The sequence below is a fragment of the Galeopterus variegatus genome, unplaced genomic scaffold, assembly GCF_000696425.1.
Source record: "Galeopterus variegatus unplaced genomic scaffold, G_variegatus-3.0.2 Scaffold1612, whole genome shotgun sequence".
Classification (NCBI taxonomy): Eukaryota; Metazoa; Chordata; class Mammalia; order Dermoptera; family Cynocephalidae; genus Galeopterus; species Galeopterus variegatus.
In genome coordinates, this window is record NW_007727723.1 from 112,729 (window position 1) to 135,188 (window position 22,460).

The 22,460-nt window shown below is 36.5% G+C and overlaps 1 protein-coding gene across 1 annotated transcript in view; it reads left to right on the forward strand.

The window, feature by feature from the left end:
* The window catches only part of LOC103594718 (neuroblastoma-amplified sequence), a 301,995-nt gene that overhangs the window by 105,202 nt on the left and 174,333 nt on the right, over positions 1-22,460 (forward strand). The window contains exons 20-23 of the mRNA XM_008577970.1: positions 3,587-3,689; positions 7,075-7,304; positions 12,487-12,599; positions 19,166-19,279. Of these exons, the coding sequence (XP_008576192.1) occupies positions 3,587-3,689; positions 7,075-7,304; positions 12,487-12,599; positions 19,166-19,279 (560 nt within the window). The remainder of the gene's footprint in view (positions 1-3,586; positions 3,690-7,074; positions 7,305-12,486; positions 12,600-19,165; positions 19,280-22,460) is intronic.

Here is a 22,460-nt window from a genome sequence, read left to right on the forward strand (position 1 = left end):
ATGTATGTATGTATGAGAAGGTTAGATTCTGGATCTGTCACTCAGGGAGATTACATAAAAGTACAAAGAAGGCTGGGGTAAAAACCCTCTCAAGGACTAACACTGAAGAAGTAGGTTTGCTGTCAGTATGATTAAAGAAAGAGAACTTTTCAAGAACCTTTTAAACATATTTTTCCCTACATAATTTTTAAGATTTAGAGTTACAATTTAATCTGAATATCAAAATAAATGAAAAAATAAATAAAAATCCAATGGTAACGAGACAGACACTATTGCATATTTCTTCCTGTGTTTTTAAGAGTGAGCTTCATCACATCTTCTAGGAAACCTTGTTTGATTCCTTCAATCAGAATTGAATTCTCCTCTCTGGAAATTCCCTAGCATTTTGTTATCTACCTCTCTTAGTAACTCTGCCCCTTGCTACAGTATTCTATAGTTATCAGTATTATACTATAGTTATAAATTTCTCTTCTAGACCATAAGTTCTGCAGTGCAAATGTTAAAGCTACCATACATCTCAAATCAGTGGCCCTCTCTCAAAAATTATTCAATGAATAATTTAGAAAGTTTTGGCTATTTAAGTCTTAAGATTTCTTTACAGCTACAAACAGATGGTCAATATTTCCAAGATCACGGTGATTCTAGCACTTACTCTTCAGCAGTAAAGCTTTGCTGTTGCTGCTAGATTACCTACTGTCTTCCTATTGAGTTCCTTAAATACTTCTGAAGTCCCTGAGGTTACTTTCTACTTGTGGTGATCTATTTACTGTGAGAGAATATAGCCTCTGTTTCCTAAATATTTAACTTCAAAAGAATCTTAATTAGCATGTGTATGTTACCATGGCTTGGCCTTCAGTACCAGTAGAATATTCTTACGCATCTTTTTGAGGGTTGGGGAGAGGTGGCTGGCCAGTACAGGGATCAAACCCTGGACCTTGTTGTTATCAGCACTATGCTATAACCATCTGAGCTAACCAGCCAGGCTCCCTTATGCATATTCTAAATGGCAACAGATCTCAGTGAATCTGTCACAAGTCCAAGTTTTACTATCTTGAGTATAATACTCTTTCTTCCTGGGATACTCACCTCCATTCCAAAGCTGCAACTAATACTGTGTTGTTCAGAGATCTGTTAGTCTGCAAACCTCTTGTTTAGTTTCTTCAAGTTCTACTCTTGCTTCTTATTTACTGAACGCATTCTGGAAAAGGCCATCATAAACAGTGTGTTGTAATTTATTCTAATTAGAACCTTTACTTACGGCTAGCCATGTGTGAGAAAATATTAATACCATCTGTCCCAGACTTGATGACTTCCAAAAGAACAGCTGGGCTGTGGGAGCTTGAATGTAGCTAGACAGTGCCTAGGTCTGATTTTATCAAGCTGGAGCTAGGTGGACACTCCATCAGGCATTGTGCTTGTACTTCTCTGCCTGCAAGCCAAATCTGAAAGAACCCTCCAATTCTCTGAAGCCCACCGAACATTCACATAAAAAGATAAAACTAATGGAAACATTTCATGGATTATCCTGGAATACTTGCAAATATATCAGTTTGTTTTGTGTATTTGTCTGCAGAAAAAAAAGAGTGTTCTTTTATGCCTTATTGCATATGGAACAAGAGTAAATGTTCATTTTGTCTAACAAATACAAATGCCATAGGCAAATGAAGCATATGCTTATTAAAATTTTTAGGAGAAAAAATTCTTGAAGACTACATTTTTCACTGGAATGATCCCATATATGAACTTTTCCCATAGCAATAGCCATTGTACATATACAGTCTATGTGCCCTGTTTTTAATGCATAGCATTTGTAAATGCAAATAGTGATCATTTTTAAAGGCATTATACAGGGTAAAAAAGAAAAAGATTCATGGACAAGAAACATCATCTAGTTGGTATTTGACAAACATAAAACAAAGTTTGCCCTTTCTGAACAGTGAGATTCATGATTATGTACAACTTCAAGACTAAAAGATAAACATAAATGATGATGCCAAGCTCATGTATATTCAACTAAGGTGAACTTTTGAGAGAGGCAGAGAGAATTATAGCCTATCTTTTCTCCTTCTAGACAGTGTTAGTGATCATGTATGTGACTTAAAACAAAATGTGTTTGTGACCTGAGATTTGTTCACTTATATTTGTTGAATACTTATTGTATAGTGTACCTGAAAAATGGGAGGTCTTTTATATATTCTGGTTTAAGTTAATCTTTATGATATACAAGAAGGGAATCTAGGGCTGGCTGGTTAGCTCACTTGGGAGAGTATGGTGGTGTTAACACTAAGGTCAAGGGTTCAGATCCTCGTACTGGCCTGCTGCCGCTGCTGCTACTACTGCTGCTGCTGCTGTTGCTGCTGCAAAAAGGGAATCTAAAGCTCAGAAAAATTAAAAAAATATATATTCAAATTCATACAGGTAATTGAGCCTATTTTTATACTTGGGAGTGTCTTGCTTTAATGTCCATGTTATCAAAATTAGTCTCATGTATTTCTTATTACTCTCTGAGGTGAGTTTGAATGAGGAAAGTGAAATTCAGGATTATTAAATGGCTTGCTCACCATCGTACCACTAAACTGTGACTGTGGGTGAAATTGTTAACAAACGTATCCCCTGCTGCAGGAAAAAATGACTATTTATATCCTAGCTCTGTAAGTCTAGAAAACACTATGAAACAGTTTTTAATCAACTAGCTTGCATAGGCCTCACTGCTTATATAAAACTGATCTCTGATAGATAAGTTGCCTTTGGCCTAGAGGAACTGTAAATGAACTAGAAATACCTGATAGGGGCTTTATGCTTTGGACTTTTCCTGAGTGTGGTCAATGGCATGTCCCTTTAGGGGACTTTGAAAACTGTGTGTGGGATGGGTGCAAAAGATACTGGTTCTTTTAGAACATGCAGCTTCTTCCCAATCCAGACAAGTCATTGCCTGTAATGACTCTATGTAACCTTGTCTCCTTGCACCTGGGCTGTCATCTGAGAAGAAAACTCCTGGAATGATCTATAAGTTGCTTTGTGGACTATTGCCAATACTCTCAGTGAAAGGAACACCTGATGCTGCCTTGCTGGGGAGTTGTGGTTCCTGTCCTCCACACTGATGCCAAGTGGGCCTATGGTTGCCCTGTGAGTCTGAATATTCAGTTGAAGTTATGAAGACCCCCTGCTGAAGACTGCAGGGTGTTGAAGATGGGATTTGAAAGTAACCCATTTCCAAGTGCTTTTCCTGCTATATTATAGCTGCTTTATCTCACTGTGCATTAATTTACCTTAGAAACTAACAGTTTGTTTACCTTAACCATTACCATTTAATGCTGTTCCAGTTTTGTGTCCAGGCAGCATATGACTGAGGCTGCGTTGACAGCATCTCTAGCATTGACACATAGCTACCCAACTCTTCACTCTGTCTTTAATCCAAGTTTTTTCCTAGAAATTCAAATGAGATATAGTCCTATTGATTGTTTGGGATATGATGTGGTATATAGAATGGTGGTACCAGTTTTGTTTACTTTTGGCCAATTGAAGAGAGAGATTTCATAAATTGTTTTCTTTTTCCCCTCCTCTTCCCCTCTCATTTTTTCTCCAGACAGCCTCCTGTCAGTGAGTCTCACTGGAGAACGTTGCTACGAGACATGTTAACTATGCAGCAGAATGTTTACACGTGTCTAGATTCTGATGCTTGCTATGAGGTAACTGTATATACGTAAAGTATTTCCCTTTAATTTAGACATTTTGATTGTTACAGTTTATTGGACAGAAGGGTGGTGACCATAAGCTTCACTGTAAGTATTAGTATTGAATAATAGATGATAATTGACTACTGCTTTATATTTCAAGCACTTTCATGCTTCCCCTCCTTTCTTCCTTATCTTTGTTCATTACAATGTTATCAATTTAGTGGGTTAATCCTCAGCTAGAAGACTCTGAATCATACTGGACTTCTCTTACTTCCATAGTTTTGGTGGTCACTAAAACTTATGTAATATACTTGAGAAAAATCTTTCGACTTTGTCCTGTCTTCATCTCTGCTGCGTTGCCTTGTTTCCCTACTTCCATATCTCTTTCTAGTTTATAGTGATTCAGAGTATTCTTCTAAAACAAACCCTTTCGTGATGCTAAAATGTTTTGCTTGTTCCACATTAATAATCAGAAAGTACCTGTATGTCTTCGCATAGTATAGGAAGCCCAGCAGGTTCCAGCCTCCTTGTCCTCTCCCCCCGTGTCACTTTCCACCATATTCCCTGTGGTCTGGTAGCTCCCTCAAATCTGTCATGAATCCCTTCACCCACCAAGCTGTTTTATGTTCCTGCAACTCTGCGTACATGTTCCCTTTGCTGGAATATATTCTTCTTTCTTTTAGTTGGATAATACCTTATAACTTTTCAGAACTCGGCTTACTAATTATGCCCCCTAGAATGCCTTTCTGTGTACTTTCATATAACTTGCCTCTACTATAGCCTTTCTTTAATATGCAGTTATTTGTTTATGTTTCTTCCGTTTGCTCATGAGCTGCTAGGTTGGCATTATCATATCATGTTCATCCCCATATCCCCTAGTGCATATTATAGTGTTTGTAATATAAAGGATACTTAAGAAATGGTTGACAATTGACTGAGAGTATTATCCAGGGAAATGTAACTCATTATCTGGGAAGGTATGTATGTTACCAATAAATTACGCATGGTTTGTATGGAAAAATGATCCAGCTAACTCATTTTTAATGAGAGGCAGTCTAAAAGAGTTTTATTGTTTGAATTTTATTGTTAAGTAAACAAGACACAAAATCAAATAGAGTTTCTTTTGTGGCACTTTGCTCTGATATCAGAAAGCATGACCCACTGATGATGAAATGAGAGTTAAAAAAATAGGTCTCTTGGGCTGGCCCGGTGGCGCACTGCTACAGTGTGCCGCTTGGGGGTGCGGTGGCGCTCCCGCCGAGGGTTCGGATCCCACATACAGACCGGTTCCCGCTCACTGGCTGAGTAAGGTGCGGGCGCAACACCGAGGGTTGCGATCCCGTTGCCGGTCCCGGTCTGGTACGGGCGCGACACTGAGGGTTGCGATCCATTGCTGGACACGAAAAAAGACAAAAAGGAAAAAAAACAAAAAAACAAAAACAAACAAACAAAAAATAGGTCTCTATTTTGTAAAATCGTTCAGTTTTTTAATTCAAGGTGATTTTAACAAAAGAGCGCTAATATAGACTTGAGAAATGAATGGTTTTATATTTGAATTTCAGGTTTTTAAGTGAATGATGGTAGTGTTCATATTGATGATTACAGTCTCAGACCACTTACAACTGCCAGTAACTTCCCCTTTTGCATCTAAAGCAAAACTTGAAATCAATTTCAGGAGAAAATAACTCATACGCACATGGGGTCTGAAACCAAACTGTCATTAGTATGTCTGAAGTAGTACTTTCACATTGTACTGGTATTAATTTGATACTTTCCTGTTTCTGACCATGGTTTTGATTATGACTGAAAAATTGGTAATAAGTATTATTACACTTTAAGTCCTGTGTGGAGTAATCTATCATAACAGTTTGACATGTTGCATTTAAAAAATATTTTAATACCTTTCTGTTTGGCTTTGTTATTTAATGACTTCTGTCCATGAGTCTTTCCATTGAGAAAATGTTTGAAAGCGTATTATAAGTTTTGAAATGGTTCTTGATAGTAATAGATTTGGCAAACTTAAGTTTTTAAATATCATTTTAGCACCTTTTAAATATGCTATATTATCTTACTGATGTTTGTTTATTGGGTTTTATTGTCCTTGGAAAATAACTTGAAAGCACAGTGGCATAACTTTGAAATTGCTGACGATTTATATACAGCATGTAGGACAGGTATCTATAGTGATCATTTTAACAAAACCTTTTAAGTTTTAGGGTGAGTAAATTATATTCTTCAGTACTAGTCATTGACTCTTTATGGCTTACTTCAATACACCAAAGAAATATAGAGAAACCATTGCATGTCAGTCACTGGGTTAGACTTGGGGTAAGCCATTTTCATCTGTCAGAAGTGATTAGGGTTGCTCATTGACAATTTGCTTTCTGTCACAATATCTGTTTTATAATAGATTCCTCTTAGATATTAGTGATTTTATCCTTTCATACATCTCCATAAAGACCTGGACACAAAGAAATGAAAATGAGGAGATCCTATGAATATTAGATGGTCTTCTTAATTATAAGGAAACTCTTGCTTCTTTATGTAATCTTATTTTTTCCATCTCTTCTATTTCTGTGCTATTCTCATGTAACTGTGGAGTGATAAGAGAGAGCATTCTTGGGGAAGTTCTTGTACTAATTATTTATGACATTATTAGTTTAAATTTAAAAGGGTCACTTTGTTTAGTATTTTTCTGGAATAAGTACATAAATGATCTGAATTATAGAATTAACTTTACATTAATTGATGCTGTTAGTAGCCTAGTAGAGTATGATGATATTTGCATGAATACCTTCCATTAGTGTCTCTTGTTTTATTTAAATAATTCTTAATGTGCAGGTTGGGAAAAAACTCAATGTTATATGGTATATTGTAATTTTAATGACTAGGTGTAAGATAACATTTGTAGCTTGGTTATTTAGTTTGTAAGAGTGAATTCAGATGCTTTAAGTAGTTATGTATTATATGTATCATATTCAGAGGTTTTCTTTTAAAACATTGAAATTGTCATAAATAGTTTAAGCAGAGTAGGCCCTGCTGAGGTTGGGACAGTATGTCTAAGAAGTCCTCTTTTTATCAATAGGAATTTTAGATACTTGACTCAGGTATTCATTATAATACATTAAAATATTATGCTTAATTTTGTTTTTTTCAGTGAATCTATTCTTCTCCCTAAAAGGTGGATTTTTTTTTTATTGAGGTGAAATTCACATAACATAAAATTAACCATTTATAGTGTACAATTTGTCATTTAGTGCAGTCACAGTGTTGTGTAATCACCACCTCTGGGATACATGTATTTTTAATTTATTTTATTTAGCTTTCAGAGCCTTCATTTTGTTGAGAATTGAGTCTTTCCTCTTTATTAGTAATTCTAGTTTCTTCTTTTTCCCAGATATTTACAGAAAGCCTACTGTGCTCCAGTCGCCTTGAAAATATCCACTTGGCTGGGCAGATGATGCACTGCAGTGCTTGTTCAATAAATCCCCCAGCTGTTATAGCCCATAAAGGGAAACCCCCGTACAGGGTCAGTTACGAAAAAAGTATTGACTTGGTTTTGGCTGCCAGCAGAGAGTACTTCAATTCTTCCACCAGCCTCACTGACAGCTGCATGGATCTAGCCAGGTAATATAACTCTATATTCTTCTGTAAGAGGGAAGGGGGAAGTCAGAATACACAGACTACAGTGTTAGTTTATTATTTACCTTAAAAAGTATATTATTACAACTACAGAGTTATATATATTGTTTGAATATACAAATATCAATCAGCTTCCTCTTGACCATTTTTCTCCAGCATGTTTTCCCCAGATATTTTTGCTGATTATCTGTAAGATTATGTTTCTCTTCCATTGGAAGAGATTCATGTGATAGCCTATAAATTCAAATTCTGAAAATTTTCAGCACATGTAGGTGGTATCTGCCTCCTTTGCATAGCTCCTGCCTTGTATAGAGCCAAGGGACCTGATCAGATGATAAAGCTCAAGAGTCCCTTCTGGGCTGAAATTTCTAGACTGTAAGTTTACTTCCTCTCTTGGCCTGTTGTGCTGCTATTTTAATGCACTTCTCTTGTTTAACACTAGAAAGAATGTATATTCATGATCTGAATTCTCATAATTAGGTATACAAAATTGTACTCATTTTTTAAGAATTATTTATGATTTAAAGTTAGTTTGTAGAAAGTTAAGTTTTATAAAATTAAAAGAGCCCAGGGCCGGCCCGGTGGCGCACTGCTACAGTGCTCCGCTTGTGAGTGCGGCGGCGCTCCCGCCGAGGGTTCGAATCCCACATACAGACCGGTTCCCGCTCACTGGCTGAGTGAGGGGCGGGCGCAGCACCGAGGGTTGCGATCCCGTTGCCGGTCCGGTACGGGCGCAACACTGAGGGTTGCAGTCCATTGCCGGACACGAAAAAAGACAAAAAGGAAAAAAAAAAATTAAAAGAGCCCAATAAATATTGATCAGGAAATAAAATCTGTATCACCTTCATACTAATGAATTTTAAAAGCTTTCAAAGAGATAACCTACTTATTTAATGTTACAGAAGCTGAGAAATAGTTAAATTGTGTTATGGCTCCTCTCCCCTGCCATCTGACCAATATGCTGCTGTTCAAGCTAGTTTTCAACTGTTTTGTAGTGTCTGCTCCTTCTAATACGGATTTCTCCTTCAGTTCACACTCTGAAAGTCTATGTCTGCTTTGTTTTTCTTTGTCAGAGATTTCTTTTCTAGACCTTGGTCTACTTTGCTCAGAGCTGTGCTGTTCCTCCTTCATTTATAGAAACACACTTTTTAACTTATTTTCCCTCCTCAAGGCAATTGGCAATTTTTCTGAGGACCTGAGTTTCTCATGTAATCTCTGAATTTTTGTTTCTTGATCAAAGAAACTGAAGAAAGCTGAGGACCTCTTTGATATATGGTGACTGTGGTCTCTGGCAAGTTACTTATTTGCTTATGCATACTGTGTCTTGTTTTCCTACACTGTGCATCCTAATTTTATCCTATCTTCTCAAATTTGCTAGATAACAATCTATAAGAGATTTTACATTTTATTTGATGGTGAATTATCTACTCTCTATTTAATAAAATAGTGAGATGTTTTGAGCCTAATCAGTGGGATGCTATTTATTTTGCACATGTCCTTGTATATAATTTGACAGAAAGAAGATATTACTATACATTTCTATTTATAACACTTTTTTCTGTTGTTTATTATTCCAATATATACAACAAATGTTCCAAAATATTTGCAACATTTTCATATGCTTTACAAAATTGTGTTGAATGGTTGTACTAGATTTGTCCAGCTCTTTTTTGATTGCATTTAATTTGTTTTGAGTTTTCCTCTTTCATTGTCTGGGGAGTAGCAGAGTGTAGAGGTTAGGAACGTAGCTGCTGGAGCCAGATGCCTGTGTGCAAATCCAGTCTTGGCCCACTAACATCTGTGTGACCTTGGGCCAGTCATCAGGGCCTCTAAGGAAATAGAGGAAAAATAAGGAAAATGATAAGATTACTTCATAGGGCTCTGGTAATACTAACTGAGTATGTAAAGTGGTGAGAACTGTGCCTGTTGTGTAGATAATGCAGAGTGGAACTGATGAGTGAAAGGGTAATAAGCAACTCTGGTATATGTCGCCAAATGGTACCAATTATCTACTTCCTTAAACTGATTGTCTGTCTTTCAGATTTTTGCCTGTTGAACACCTGCATTTCACTTTTTCTTTTGAAACCCCTATCTGGCTTTTACTTACTTTTCTTCTGGGGTGTTCCCAACACCATTAAAATAGCTTCTCATATTGTTTTTTAAATATGTTGGTTTTATTTTTTTTAATTTTAATTTAATTTTATTTTTTTGTTTTTGACTGGTAAGGGGATTGCAACCCTTGGCTCGGTGTCGTCCACACAACGCTCAGCCAGTGAGCACACCGGCCATCCCTACATAGGATTCGAACCTGCGGCCTTGGCGCTATCAACACCGCACTCTCCTGAGTGAGCCACGGGGCCAGCCCTGGTTTTATTTTTTACTTTTAAATTTTAGGCTCATTTGGAATTTATTTGGATCTAATGATTATGATAATAATTTAGATTCATTTTTTCCCCAAAATGACTAGAAATTGTTTCAACCTGACAAAACTTAAAAGTAACTTTTTTTCTTCTGTGATATCTTATCTCAGAAAGAATCATGTTTTCTTGAACCAAGTTATTGAACTTGACAAAATTGTTTAAAGTAGTTAGTAAATCTTTTTCTGTTCTCCCAAGGGGTTCTATTTTTATTTCAAATGATGAAAATATCAAATAGAATAGCTTTTGAAACTGGGAGTTGTGCCAAAATCTTTTTGGCAGTTTTTTCTCAGAGATCATTTAAAAAATTGTCCTTCCTGTATTTCCCCCTTTTTCCTTTCTCTCCCGTAAGGACACACCTTAATTTTTAAAAGATGTCTTATATGTATAATGTGGCACCAAACTGATTCTGACCTGGGAGACTGAATGTATTTCAGTTTACATTTATATTGAATATGGAAAATAGCCCATACATTCTTGTTGATTAAAGTATAATTTATTAACTAGTTTTTTTTTTATTGAGAAAGGAATAAGTTTACAAACAATACAAAAAGATATGTACTGACAGTCTCCTTCCTCATTCTAGTTCCCCTAAATTTAATCCCTCAGCTATTTTTTAAATTAGTTTCTTGCTTGTGTATCCTTCCAAAATATTTTTTTAAATGTTATCCTCTTCTTCTTCAATAACAGGTAAGTTCTCACTGTGTATACATACTTTTCTAGGCATTGTTATTTTCGTTTACGTTGTTGTATTAGTCCATTTCTGTTGTTTATAACAAAACACTTGGAACTGGATATTTGTAAGAAAACAAAATTTATTGCTTACAGTTCTGGAGGCTGAGAAGCCCAGAGTCCAGGGAACACATTTGGTGAAGGCCTTGCTGGTGGTGACAGTGAACCAGGGGTCTCACATGGCAGAAAATGGCAGAGCAGAGAAAGAGTTCCTCATGCACTCTTCTCTTAAAGCCCTCAGAACCACGCCCCTGATCACCACTATTAATCCATTCACTAGGCACGGTCCTACAATCTAATCACCTCTTCAAGGCTGCACCTTTCAATTACCATAATAGGATTTCCCACCATCAACAGTTATAGTGGGGATTTAAGCTTCTAATATATGAACTTTGGGGGATACAATTCAATCAATCCACAGCATTTGTATATTGAAGGTTTTTTCCATATGACTATATACAGTTATGTTTTATTCTTTTCTGATGGTTGTAGAATATTCCATTGTTTGACTTTTATAGAATTTTTTTTTAATTAGTTCCAGATATTGTGTATTTTTTTTTCTTTTTAAAAACAATCTGGTAGACAACATCCATAATTATATGTCTTTGAGCATGTGTGAACCTGTCTGTAGCATAAATTCCTAGAAGTGGAATTCCTGGGTTCAGAGGTAAGTGCATTTAAAGTTTTAATAAAAATCACAGAGAGGTTATAGACCTTTCACACTTGAATCAACAGTATATGTGAGGGCTCAACTGATTTAAGTACTACAATTTTGCATGAACAAACTAGGCCTATATCTATCACTCAGTGATATAGATGCTATATGGGGCCTAGATATCTTCATCTCATGATCTATGAATTTAGCATTTATTAGCCCTTTGTGTCATGATTTCAATCTTTCTTTCTATTCTTATGTCCCAGTGTTTCTCTGCTCACACCTTTCAGAAAATCAGTTTATTCATCAAATAAAACATTTAAATATACTTTCTCTGAATTTTTAAAAAATTTGCTTAAAATATTCCATAGGTATTACACATCCTTAAATTAGCAAGTCACATTCTCCTCTACTTTATCTTTCTACTGCCTGCATTAACAACAGATTCCTCCTTTTTTTTTTTTTTTTCCAACAATGATGAGTAGTCACATTTCATTATTTCTGGCAGCTGGCCGGTATGGGACCTGAACCCATGACCGTGGCGTTACAAGGCTGTGCTCTAACTAGCTGAGCTAACCAGCTAGCCCTTGATTCCAACTTTTTGATTAGAAAAACATCCCTTGTGCATTTTCTTCAGTCATTTCTTGTTTCTTTGGGGAGACCAAATTGTGACTGAATCAAGACATTCCTGTTTTTCCTGGAAATTATCCGAATTCAGTCTTTTTAAAAATCATTTCTAATATAGTCATTATCTTTGGATTCAACAGTAAAAAAAACGCTAAATACAGAGAGATGATGCGTCATGCCCGGATGCCATTATGTACTATCAGTGTAACGATGGGCAAATCATTTCACTTCTCTGAGCTTTAATTTTGGCTTTCTTAAAAAGCAGATAATGAGGGCCAGCCTGTGGCTCACTTGGGAGAGTGTGGTGCTGATAACAGCAGGGCCACGGGTTCACATCCCTATATAGGGATGACTGGTTAGCTCGCTTGGGAGAGCGTGATGTTGACAACACCAAGTCAAGGGTTAAGATCCCCTTACCAGTCATCTTTTTTTTTTTTTTTTAAAAAGAGCAGATAATGATATATGCCTACCTCACAGACTTGCTATGAGGATTAAGTGAGATAACAGAAAGCATCTAGCCGAATGAATTCCTGGAGCAGATAATGATATATGCCTACCTCACAGACTTGCTATGAGGATTAAGTGAGATAACAGAAAGCATCTAGCCGAATGAATTCCTGGAATATAGTAGATTTTTGATAAATATGTGTTGGTTCTCATGTTGTTGAATATAAAAAGGTAACTTGACTGAACAAATGGTACTTTTCTTTCTAAAAATTTGTCTGATTTCTCCTAGGTGCTGCTTACAGCTGATAACAGATAGACCTGCTGCCATTCAAGAGGAGCTAGATCTTATCCAAGCCCTTGGATGTCTTGAAGAGTTTGGGGTAAAGATCCTGCCTTTGCAAGGTGAGTTTTCTATTTATTGTTGCACTGTTATTAACCTATCTTGCACTAATTTACTAGTGTTTCTTTTCAGTTTTTAATACTAAAGTAAACTTGGTCATTTAATCCATCTGCAGTAGGTCCCACCCCCGCCCCATTTTTCAAATGACATCTCAAGTGGAAACCCAAAAGAAACAATAAAACCAACATTTTATGATAAATTTATTTTTTAAAGTTCACATTTAAAACATTGAAAGAAATAATATAAGTGACAGAACAGTGAGGCTATTGGATAAAAACAAACAAAAAAAGAAAGTGGGGATTATGCATGACAATTTTAGATTTTTTTTTTCCTTTTTGTCTTTTTTCGTGACCGGCAACAGATCGCAACCCTCAGTGTCGTGCCCATACCAGACCGGGACCGGCCACGGGATCGCAACCCTCGGTGTTGCTCCCGCCCCTCGCTCAGCCAGTGAGCAGCTGGTCTGTATGTGGGATCCGAACCCTCGGCGGGAGTGCCACCGCGCTTCCCAAGCGGCGCACTACAGCAGTGCGCCACCGGGCCGGCCCCTGACAATTTTAGATTTATATCAGTTTTGGTATACAGTTTATTTCTGTATTTTGTTTCATTGTATAGATTTAGAGTTTGATATAAACAGTAACAGGTTTTTTTTTTTTTATGCTTGACTCAGAATGTTCTTTAAGTCAAGTGTTTTTTCTTAAAGAGGGAACGATAGGAAGTTCTTGTTTAGAGTTTAACTACTACTCATATGTAAATATTGCTTCAGTTCTTTTACCTTAATGTCAAAGTCATAGAGGTGTCATCCAAATAAGCATCCTGTCACACATCACTTGTCTCATCTACTTTATGCTGCGAGGACAGTGCACATCTCACAATGTACTGGCTCAAACCTCAACCTTACTTGACAAATGGGAGGTAGATTTTTCTGTTCCTTCAAACCCTGAACCTCAGTGACCTAAATGAAGAGGGTTGTCTCTGTTCTTCACTCTGGAAATGTTTGGCAGCACTGGGGTTGGGGGAGGTACAGCTGAGTTCCGTCTGTTTGTGTGTTTTGCTAAGTTAGCACCACAGTTGTCTCTCTTCCTTTTTTTTTTTTGAACTCCTAGTACCTTGCGATAATGATGGCCTGTTACAAGATCCTTGCTGTCTTTATCCTTTGTAGTGTTTAGAGTTGGATGGTCCTTAGGGGATACGAACCAGTAAAGACATTCTCATGTTTTCATGTGAGTGTCCATTGTGGATTTACTAAAAATTAGAAAGTCCTACCTCTCAGAAAAATATATTAGATGAAACAGGTAGTATTATTGTTAGCTTGAATATCATTGTTTGGAAATAATTTATGCATAATTATAAATATCCTGTAGCATCTTAAACAAGTACATGTGTATGAAGATACTTCAAAAAGTTTATGGAAAGATTTGTATTATCTTTTAATTCCATTTTTCCACAAACTGTTTGAAGAACGCTTATGTGTAAGGTGATTGTTAAATTACTAGAAAATTCTATTCAGTCACACTATACATGTAATTTTTGAACTCAAATCTTCTTAATATTGTGAGGATTAATCAGAGTAACTGAAAATCATTTTCAGTTTATTCTCAAATGTCTTAAATCATTAACTACCTCCCTCTTGAACATTTACTTAATTGCAGTTTTCAGTCAGGGAAGAGTTTAGAGCACAATAAAACTTTTGCTGTGCTTATACCTCTTGTTTGGCCATTATATCTTTGTGTGTGTATATGTGTGTGTTTTGGCTACTTATTTAATTCAAGCAGATTGAGATAATACAAAGATTTTTTTCTTGCAGTCCACCAAATACTGTTGAATTTTGAAATATTAAATTGAGCCCTGATTTTCTGTGTTGATCAATTAGCAGTACTTTTGCTGGTAAATATTTGTATATCAGCTGCAGAGTTTGAATATCTGCAACCAAACCTACTACCCTGCTGTAGCTTCTGAGAATTTCCTGAGGAGCACTTTTACGTCTTAACAGCTTTTTAGCTTGTTATATTGATTTGGAGTTTTCTATTAGAATTACTGTTAGAAAGTCTTCTGGATGTAGAGATGGAATATTGCCTTTGTATGCTGTTTGTTGTGTTTACCCACAGATATGATTTAGATTTCATTTGCTTTTGTTTTCATCAGCAATACTGGACAAAGTAACTTGATATTTAGAAGTGTATGGTCCAGGTATTTTTATTGTAGTCAGTGTACATAGTTCATTTTGCCACTTTGTTTTGAAGCCTTCTTTGCCTATACTCTAGGAGTTGCTATTTCTCATCAAGTGAAGGCTAGTGGTACTAGCTAAATTGTAATAAGGAGTTAACAGAATACAGGAACAGAAATAGCGTGTAAAAATGTTTCCTTATTTATGAGTCTTCTATGAAGTATTTATGTGTGTACATGAGTGTGTTTTTCCCTATAATTTGGGCATTTATGTAAATTTTTTAAAATTTCAAATAAGCTGGTTTTGGACATTTTAGTTGTTCTGCATGTTCTTTCTATAATAGGGTAAGTCAGTTTTTCAGACTTACAGCATTCTGGTTACATCCAGCCTGGTGCTAGTTCTGCCACTTACAGCTGGATAACTGTGGGCAAGTATCTTACCTGTTCTTTGTCTTTAAGTTTTTTCATTTCTAAGAAGAACCTTATGCAATTGCTTATAAGGAATCAATCTGTAGGCTTATAGTGCCTGGGCTCTGCAAGTATTAACTATCATTTTTGTTATTTTACTCGAAGGTGTTCTCTAAGCGATGATAGAATTACTGTGGTCTTACCTGCCTTCTCATTCTCCGTCCCTCCTTTCTCTTCATTCATTTTTCCTTTCTTTTTTTTTTTCCTTCCTTTTTGTCTTTTTTACTGACCGGTAACGGGATCGCAACCCTCGGTGTCGTGCCCGTACCGGGGACCGGCAACGGGATCGCAACCCTCGGTGTCGCGCCCACACCGCTCTCAGCCAGTGAGCGGGAACTGGTCTCCACATGGGATCCGAACCCTCGGCGGGAGCGCCGCCGCGCTCCCAAGCGGCGCACTCTCCAGTGCGCCACCGGGCCGGCCCCTCATTTTTCCTTTCTACCTCTGATTCTTCCCCTCCCTCCTCCAGCATCTCTTCTTTCCTCTTTTCACTCCCCTTTCCTTCCATTTGATAAACATTAATTTAGGGACTTACTGTATTCCAGGAACTTAAATAATGAAGGGAATAAGGCACACTTCCTGACTGTAAGGAGTTGACATGCTGATAACAAGACAGAGTTACATCAGAGTGTCATATATGAGTTTAAATTTTTTGTGTGTGTGTGCAGCTGTCTGGTATGGGAAATTGAACCCTTGACCTTGGTGTTACAAGGCTGCTCTCTAATCATCTGAGCTAACCAGCCAGCCCTTTTATGAGTTTAAATTCTGGTTCAGCCACTTTTTGCTTTGTGACCTATGGCAACAATATCTTGGAGCTTCACCTTTGTCAGATGGGGATAATAATAAAATGTATTCCCTAGACAGTCCTGGAAATTATATCTTGAAACATTGAGAAACCTCACATTAGAGGATTCCATACTTTATAAGCATTTCTGTGAATATGTCAGTAGTAGTAATAATAATAATAACTAACAATTGTTGAGTGATTTTTATATTCCAAGTATACTTTACATGTATTAATTCTCAAAAATACCCTATGAGGTAATGACTATTATTGTTTCCAATTTGGGGATGATGAAATCAAGGCACAGGGAGGTTAAGTGACTTTCTTATGGTTACACAGCTGGTTAGAGGTGGAGCTGGGATTCAAACCCAGGTAGTCTGGCTCAAGAACCTGTGTTTGTAAACTGTAGACAATACTCTACTGATGAAGAGGTATGACAATAAAACATTGTTTGAGAAGGAATCTGTTGCTCGTCAGCTAAGCGACTGACATAATATCACTTTCCTGGCCTACACAATTCAAATTTGTACTTCAGCAACATCAAGTAACTATATATGTTGTGGACCTTTAATGCCGTATATGAGTGACTGAAATTGGTATTTCACATCTGTGGTTTGATGAGCATTTGCTGTTTATGCCTCGTAAGGTTGTGATGATACTATTTGGTATGTGGGTAGTTGGTCAGTAAATGCTTTTTACATTTGATATCTATGTGTGTGTGTGTGTGTGTGTGTGTGTTTTATTGGATTTTTTTTTCTTTTTACATGTGAAATATATTTGTGAGATCTATAGGAAAATGAGACATTCACAATTATTAAAAGATACATACACATATCTTCTTCATGTTTGTTAATTTCATTTGGAAAGGAATTTTAGGAGTCAAACAACCCCTTCTTAATGGAAAGATATGTACATTTAAGGCTTCAGTTTTTTTAACTGAGAAACACATTTTGAAATATAATTAAGCAAGTCCTAACAGCAGCAGTAAAAGAGAATTGATACAGTGATTGTCCAGGGGTTCAGAAAATAGGTAAATAAAAAGTAAAAAGTAATTCGAACATGGTAATTGCAGTCTATTAGACTCCTACTCTCCAAATTCATTTAATGTGCTTGAAATATGAAGAGTACACATTGCTTAAGGCAGCGAAGAGACAAAGAACCAAACTTGAGTGTTATAGTAAATGGAAGTTTAGAGAAAGTGATGATCTGTTGTTGTGTGTAGCTTCAGTTTTCCACCTTGATTTTACTGAGCTGGAAAGAGAGTGGTAATATAAAGGAAGTCAGCTGAGCAGAATTACTAAAGCTAGAACTTCTCTAAGAAGAATACAAGAATTCATCAACAAGGCCATAAAAGTAGCTATGAAAACCTCCAGGTTTTGATATATGTAGAATGTTGATAATATCTATGACAGGTGTTGTTTTGAATATTAAATTAGAAAATTAATACCCATAAAATAGTAGCAGATATTGAGGGTGGAAAAAAACATTTTTTGGGTGGGGGGGTTGCGGCTGGCCAGTATTGGGATCTGAACCTTTAACCTTGGTGTTATCAACTCCACAGTCTAATCAACTGAGCTAACTGGCCAGCCCTAAACACAATTTTTTGATTGAGATAAGTTATGGAAGAATTAAGGAATAAGAAGACATGATGTTTGCAATTTAAATGGTTCAGAAAAAAAAAGATATGTGTGTATATGTATTTGTGTGTGTATATATGAGGGGGTATGAAGGGAGCATGTGCATGCATGATTGTACGTGTGTGCATAAATAGAGCAAATTATTAATAATTGGTTAATGTTGGCAAAGAGTAGAGAGGAATTTTTTGTATCATTTTTGCAACGTTTCTCTATATTTGAAATTAAATTATAATAAAAACTTACAAAAAAAAAGCCCATTCCAAAGAGGGACCATCACTTGTCTTCTTTATCTCTCCAACCCTTCAGCCCTCTCCCACCTACTGAGAAGTTTTGAGAAAACACAGAATGTATGGGGAATAGTCATGGATTTAGGAATGGATAAAGGACTGAAGGTGTGAACAACATTTAGGGAACAGAATTTAGGGATGCATGCTGGTTCCATCACGTTTAATCTTTCTGTATCTCAGTTTCCTCCCCTGAGGATAATAGTAGCTGCCTTGTAAGGTTTGGCTTTGTAGGATTAATATACATAAAGCACCTACAGCGATGCCTAGGACTTAATTCATATTTATTTCATGGCAATTGCTATTATTATAGCTGTTATTGTTATAGTTATTGGGGACCAGAATCCTGGACAGTGCCAGGCTTCTTAAAGTTGACATCTCTACTCTAAATATTCTTAGAATACATGATGCCCTTTAGCTGAATTTTTTTCCTTTTATTTTAAGTGTGCTTCATTTCTTCATAGCATGAATTGGTTTGATCAGACATGCTTTATTTTCCTAATATCTAGCTTAAGTGAGAGGATTGGCCTTATTTTTGGAGGAAGATTAATAAATTGGAACAGTGAGCTCCTTGAGGACTCTTGCCCTCCAAACTGGGGTGAGGTAGTGGAGATAGCAAATGGATATTCGGAATGTGGAATGGGTTTTGGAGGGTAAAGTGAGGGGGGACTGGTATAATAGGAAGTATATAAAGTTTTCAAAGACAGATACTGGCTTGTTTAAAATTTTCCCTAAGTCCTGACATAGTACTGGAAAAGGTGCCATGCTTTTTTAGCTTCAGAATGACAATTCATTTGCTGTCCTTTAGAAGTTTGATTATAAGGGGCCAGCCCATGGGCTCACTTGGAAGAGTGTGGTGCTGATAACACCAAGGCCACAGGTTTGGATCCCTGTATAGGGATGGCCAGTTAGCTTACTTGGGAGAGTGTGCTGCTGACAACAGCAAGTCAAGCGATAAGATCCCCTTACCAGTCATCTTCTTTTTTTTTCTCCCCCCTCCCCCAAAAAAGAAGTTTGATTATAAAGAAAAGATCCATGTTGTACGTTATTTATTCAGAAGTTATAATAATGTTTTTTAAATATGCCTTTTACTTTTACTTAATTCTCATTGATCTAGAGACTAACACAGTTCTCCTTTTGTTTGGTTATGTTATGTTAGGAAGGTCATGACACCCTTTTATGATGTCCCTGCCTATTACAAGTCTTTCATATATCTTTGTTTTTTGTAGTGCGATTGTGCACTGATCGGATCAGCCTCATCAAGGAGTGTATTTCCCAGTCCCCCACATGCTACAAACAATCCACCAAGCTTTTGGGCCTTGCCGAGCTGCTGAGGGTTGCAGGTAAGTTTTTTGAATGCTAAACTGCAGAATGAGGTATCTGTATTATTCTGGACATCATCCTAGGTGAACATCAGAATATATGTTTATGGTGTCAGAAGAGCAACTTTTGGGCAAGGATAAGTCTTTTCTAGAAAGACCAGCACATTATAATAATGTGTAGCTGTATTGAGCTACTGGACCATCTGTTCTTTAAATGAAGACAGGCTTGTTCAGGGTGCCACGAGCTGATTGTGAGATTGGGAGCATATCTCACAGTCAAGTCAATGTTACCATGTATAACAAGAAAGCTTTGATCACATAAATGATGGCAGTGGTGGTATTCTTCCCATTTTACAAGAGAAATTGAGGATTAGAGAAGTTAAATATCTTGCTTAGCAAGGTTAAATAGCAGACTACGGCTTTCAAAGAAAGTTTTTTTGATTCTGTGTGTTTTATGTTTCTTTAACTACACTTCTGCTTACCTGTCTTTTATTTTTTTATTTTTTTGGTGTTTTTGACTTATACTGATCTCTACAAGAACGGTTTTGGGCCACTTTGTTCCATAAGCAGTGGTTTGAAGTTGTTTTTGTCTAAGCCACATTATAGGCTCAAAAGTAAAGGGGATTTATATTCTTAGCTTTTAAAATATATATATTTGGTGAATACACGTTAGTGTTTTAAAATTCTAAATCTTTAGTTTTTGTAAATGTTTATGTGTAGTCGTCCTTTTCTAGTTTTTCTGAAAGCATAACGTTGGCATCTTTATTTTGGACTTGCCGCAGACTTTAAAGGTGACGATACTGTGATTGGGGCCAGTTGTCCATCGTGAGGCATCTTGGACTACTGGGGAGAACATTGGGTGTGAAGTCAGTAGACTGAAGTCAGGTTCACATCCTGACTCTTTACCACATATTTGCTAAATTTAGCTCTAGTTTCTGCATTTGGAAAATAGGAATGATACCCCATTTCTTTATCCATTGACATATAAGAGACAAATGAGTTAATGCATGTAAAATCTCTCTGTAATGCATGCTGAAGCACTCTGATGACCAGGGAAGAATTTCATAAGGATCCAATCCATAGAAGCTAACAAAGCAGCTCAGTGATGCTGTCTACACTTTCCTTGTATCTTTCCTTTTTTTGTCTTAGTGACTTGTTGACATAGTAACAGGAATATCGGTGGTCCTGGCAACCTATATGAATTTTTAATGGGAAGAACATTCTTCTTCAGTCCTATAGAGCAGCATATGTAGAGTACTTGATATTTAGACCTCTTTTCTTTATTGCAGCTATTATATTTCCAATATTTGGAGCCATCTCAACTTGGCCACATTCTGTTTCACAAACTTTAACTTGGAATTTGTATTACAACTCAGTGCTGTATCATCAGAAGATAAAGCTAGTATTTATATTTTATTCAACATGTTTTACCGTAAGCCACCTAAGTACATATAATAAAAATAGCTAACAGGCATCCATGGTTACTGTGTACCAGCACCCTTCTCTACTGTTTTTAAATATAACTCTCCAGTGTGCCACCGGGCCGGCCCCTCAGATTGATCTTGAATCAAAAGCAGTTATATGATTTTGGACTTCAAGATGACTGTTTTGTACATCTTCACATAGAAGTATTCACAATAGTAGTTCTCATTTTGTGCTTTCATTCTTGTCTCAGTTGCTGTGTCCCTTATAGGCAGAAATATGAATCTCATTTTGAAAATGAGGAAACAGGAATAGAGAAGTTAAATAATTTATTGAGGACTTCACAGTTAAGTTTTGCTTTAAACTCTTTACTCTTATCCCATGTTTCCACCTCTTTTGACATTGTGTAAAGGTGATCAGTGGACCTTGTTTTACTTCGTTTCATTCGCCACACTTTTGCATCTTTCCTCACAGAAATGTATCAGATTTTACCACATTTCTGGATTTGAGATTAGATGGTAATATAAGAGAAAGGAATGTATCCAAGAGAGGAGGTTATAAATGAGAGACCAAGTAGTTCAGGTACCTGGTCTGTTATTCACGGTTCAACCAGAAGCAGAACCACTAGGTGATACACATATTAAAAGCTTTATCATAAGGAGTTGGCTTTTGCTCCTATGGGAATTGGCTAGGCAAGTCTGAAATTCATAGGGCAGTCAAGTAGGAAGAGAAGATCAGGAGCAGGGTAGAACTCCATGAGCTGAAGCTGTTGGAATTTCTCTCTCTCTCTCTCTCTCTCTCTCTCTCACACACACACACACACACACACACACACACACACACACACACACACACACACACACCTTTATTTTATCTTGTCTTATATTATCCAGGATAAGCTTCCCTACTTAAAGTCAGCTGATAGGGGCTTTAATTACATCCGCAAAATCCTTTCACAACACTTAGTCTTTGTAGCCTAGCCAAGTTGCCCTTTCACTTACGATTTAGTATATTCTGAATAAATGCAAACATTTCAAGAGTGTTATATAGGAAATAGGTTTTATATTAAGTGCAAAATGTGCATCTATTAGAACTAAACTTTTACATATGCATTTCCAGTATTATGTGTTAGTGTTACTAACACATGAGTGTGTTGTTCTAATAATAATAACATTGTGAATCTGAGTGCTACACTGTCTTGTTTTTTAGAGTCTTTTTAGACTGGTTGGGCCAATATTGCCTTGGATTTTATTTAAATCTCTGAAGCACAGAAAGAAGGTTGATGGGGACATATTTGAAAAGTTTTGCTGATCTCTTTCTTTAATATGTTTACTTTTTCTTCTAAACCATATTATAGCTTAGAAATTGAAGGGCTATAGACACATATTCTTTTTTTCCTGGACACATTGAAGATAATTTTAAGGTTTTATTACCTCCTTAATAAAAAAATATGAGAAGATTTTTTATTTTTGTCTTTTGAGCCTAAATATTCAAATTGTTTTGTACTCGTATTATAACTTTGAATTATTTGTCTTAAAATTGAAAATTACGTTCTGAATTGAATATATGCCCCATTTCGTGGACGATATGTTTTTTCAGGTCACTGTTATGTGCAAAACTTGATTCTGGGTACTGAGAATTCAACAGTGAATCAGCCGTTGTCCCCAAAGAGCTTAAATTCTGATAGAGAATGTAGGTTATTAAAAAGTTAATCACAATAAATTGGTTTTAAGAGAGTAAAAAGTAAAGGAACATGTAAGAAGAGCAGCTAAACCTGGTG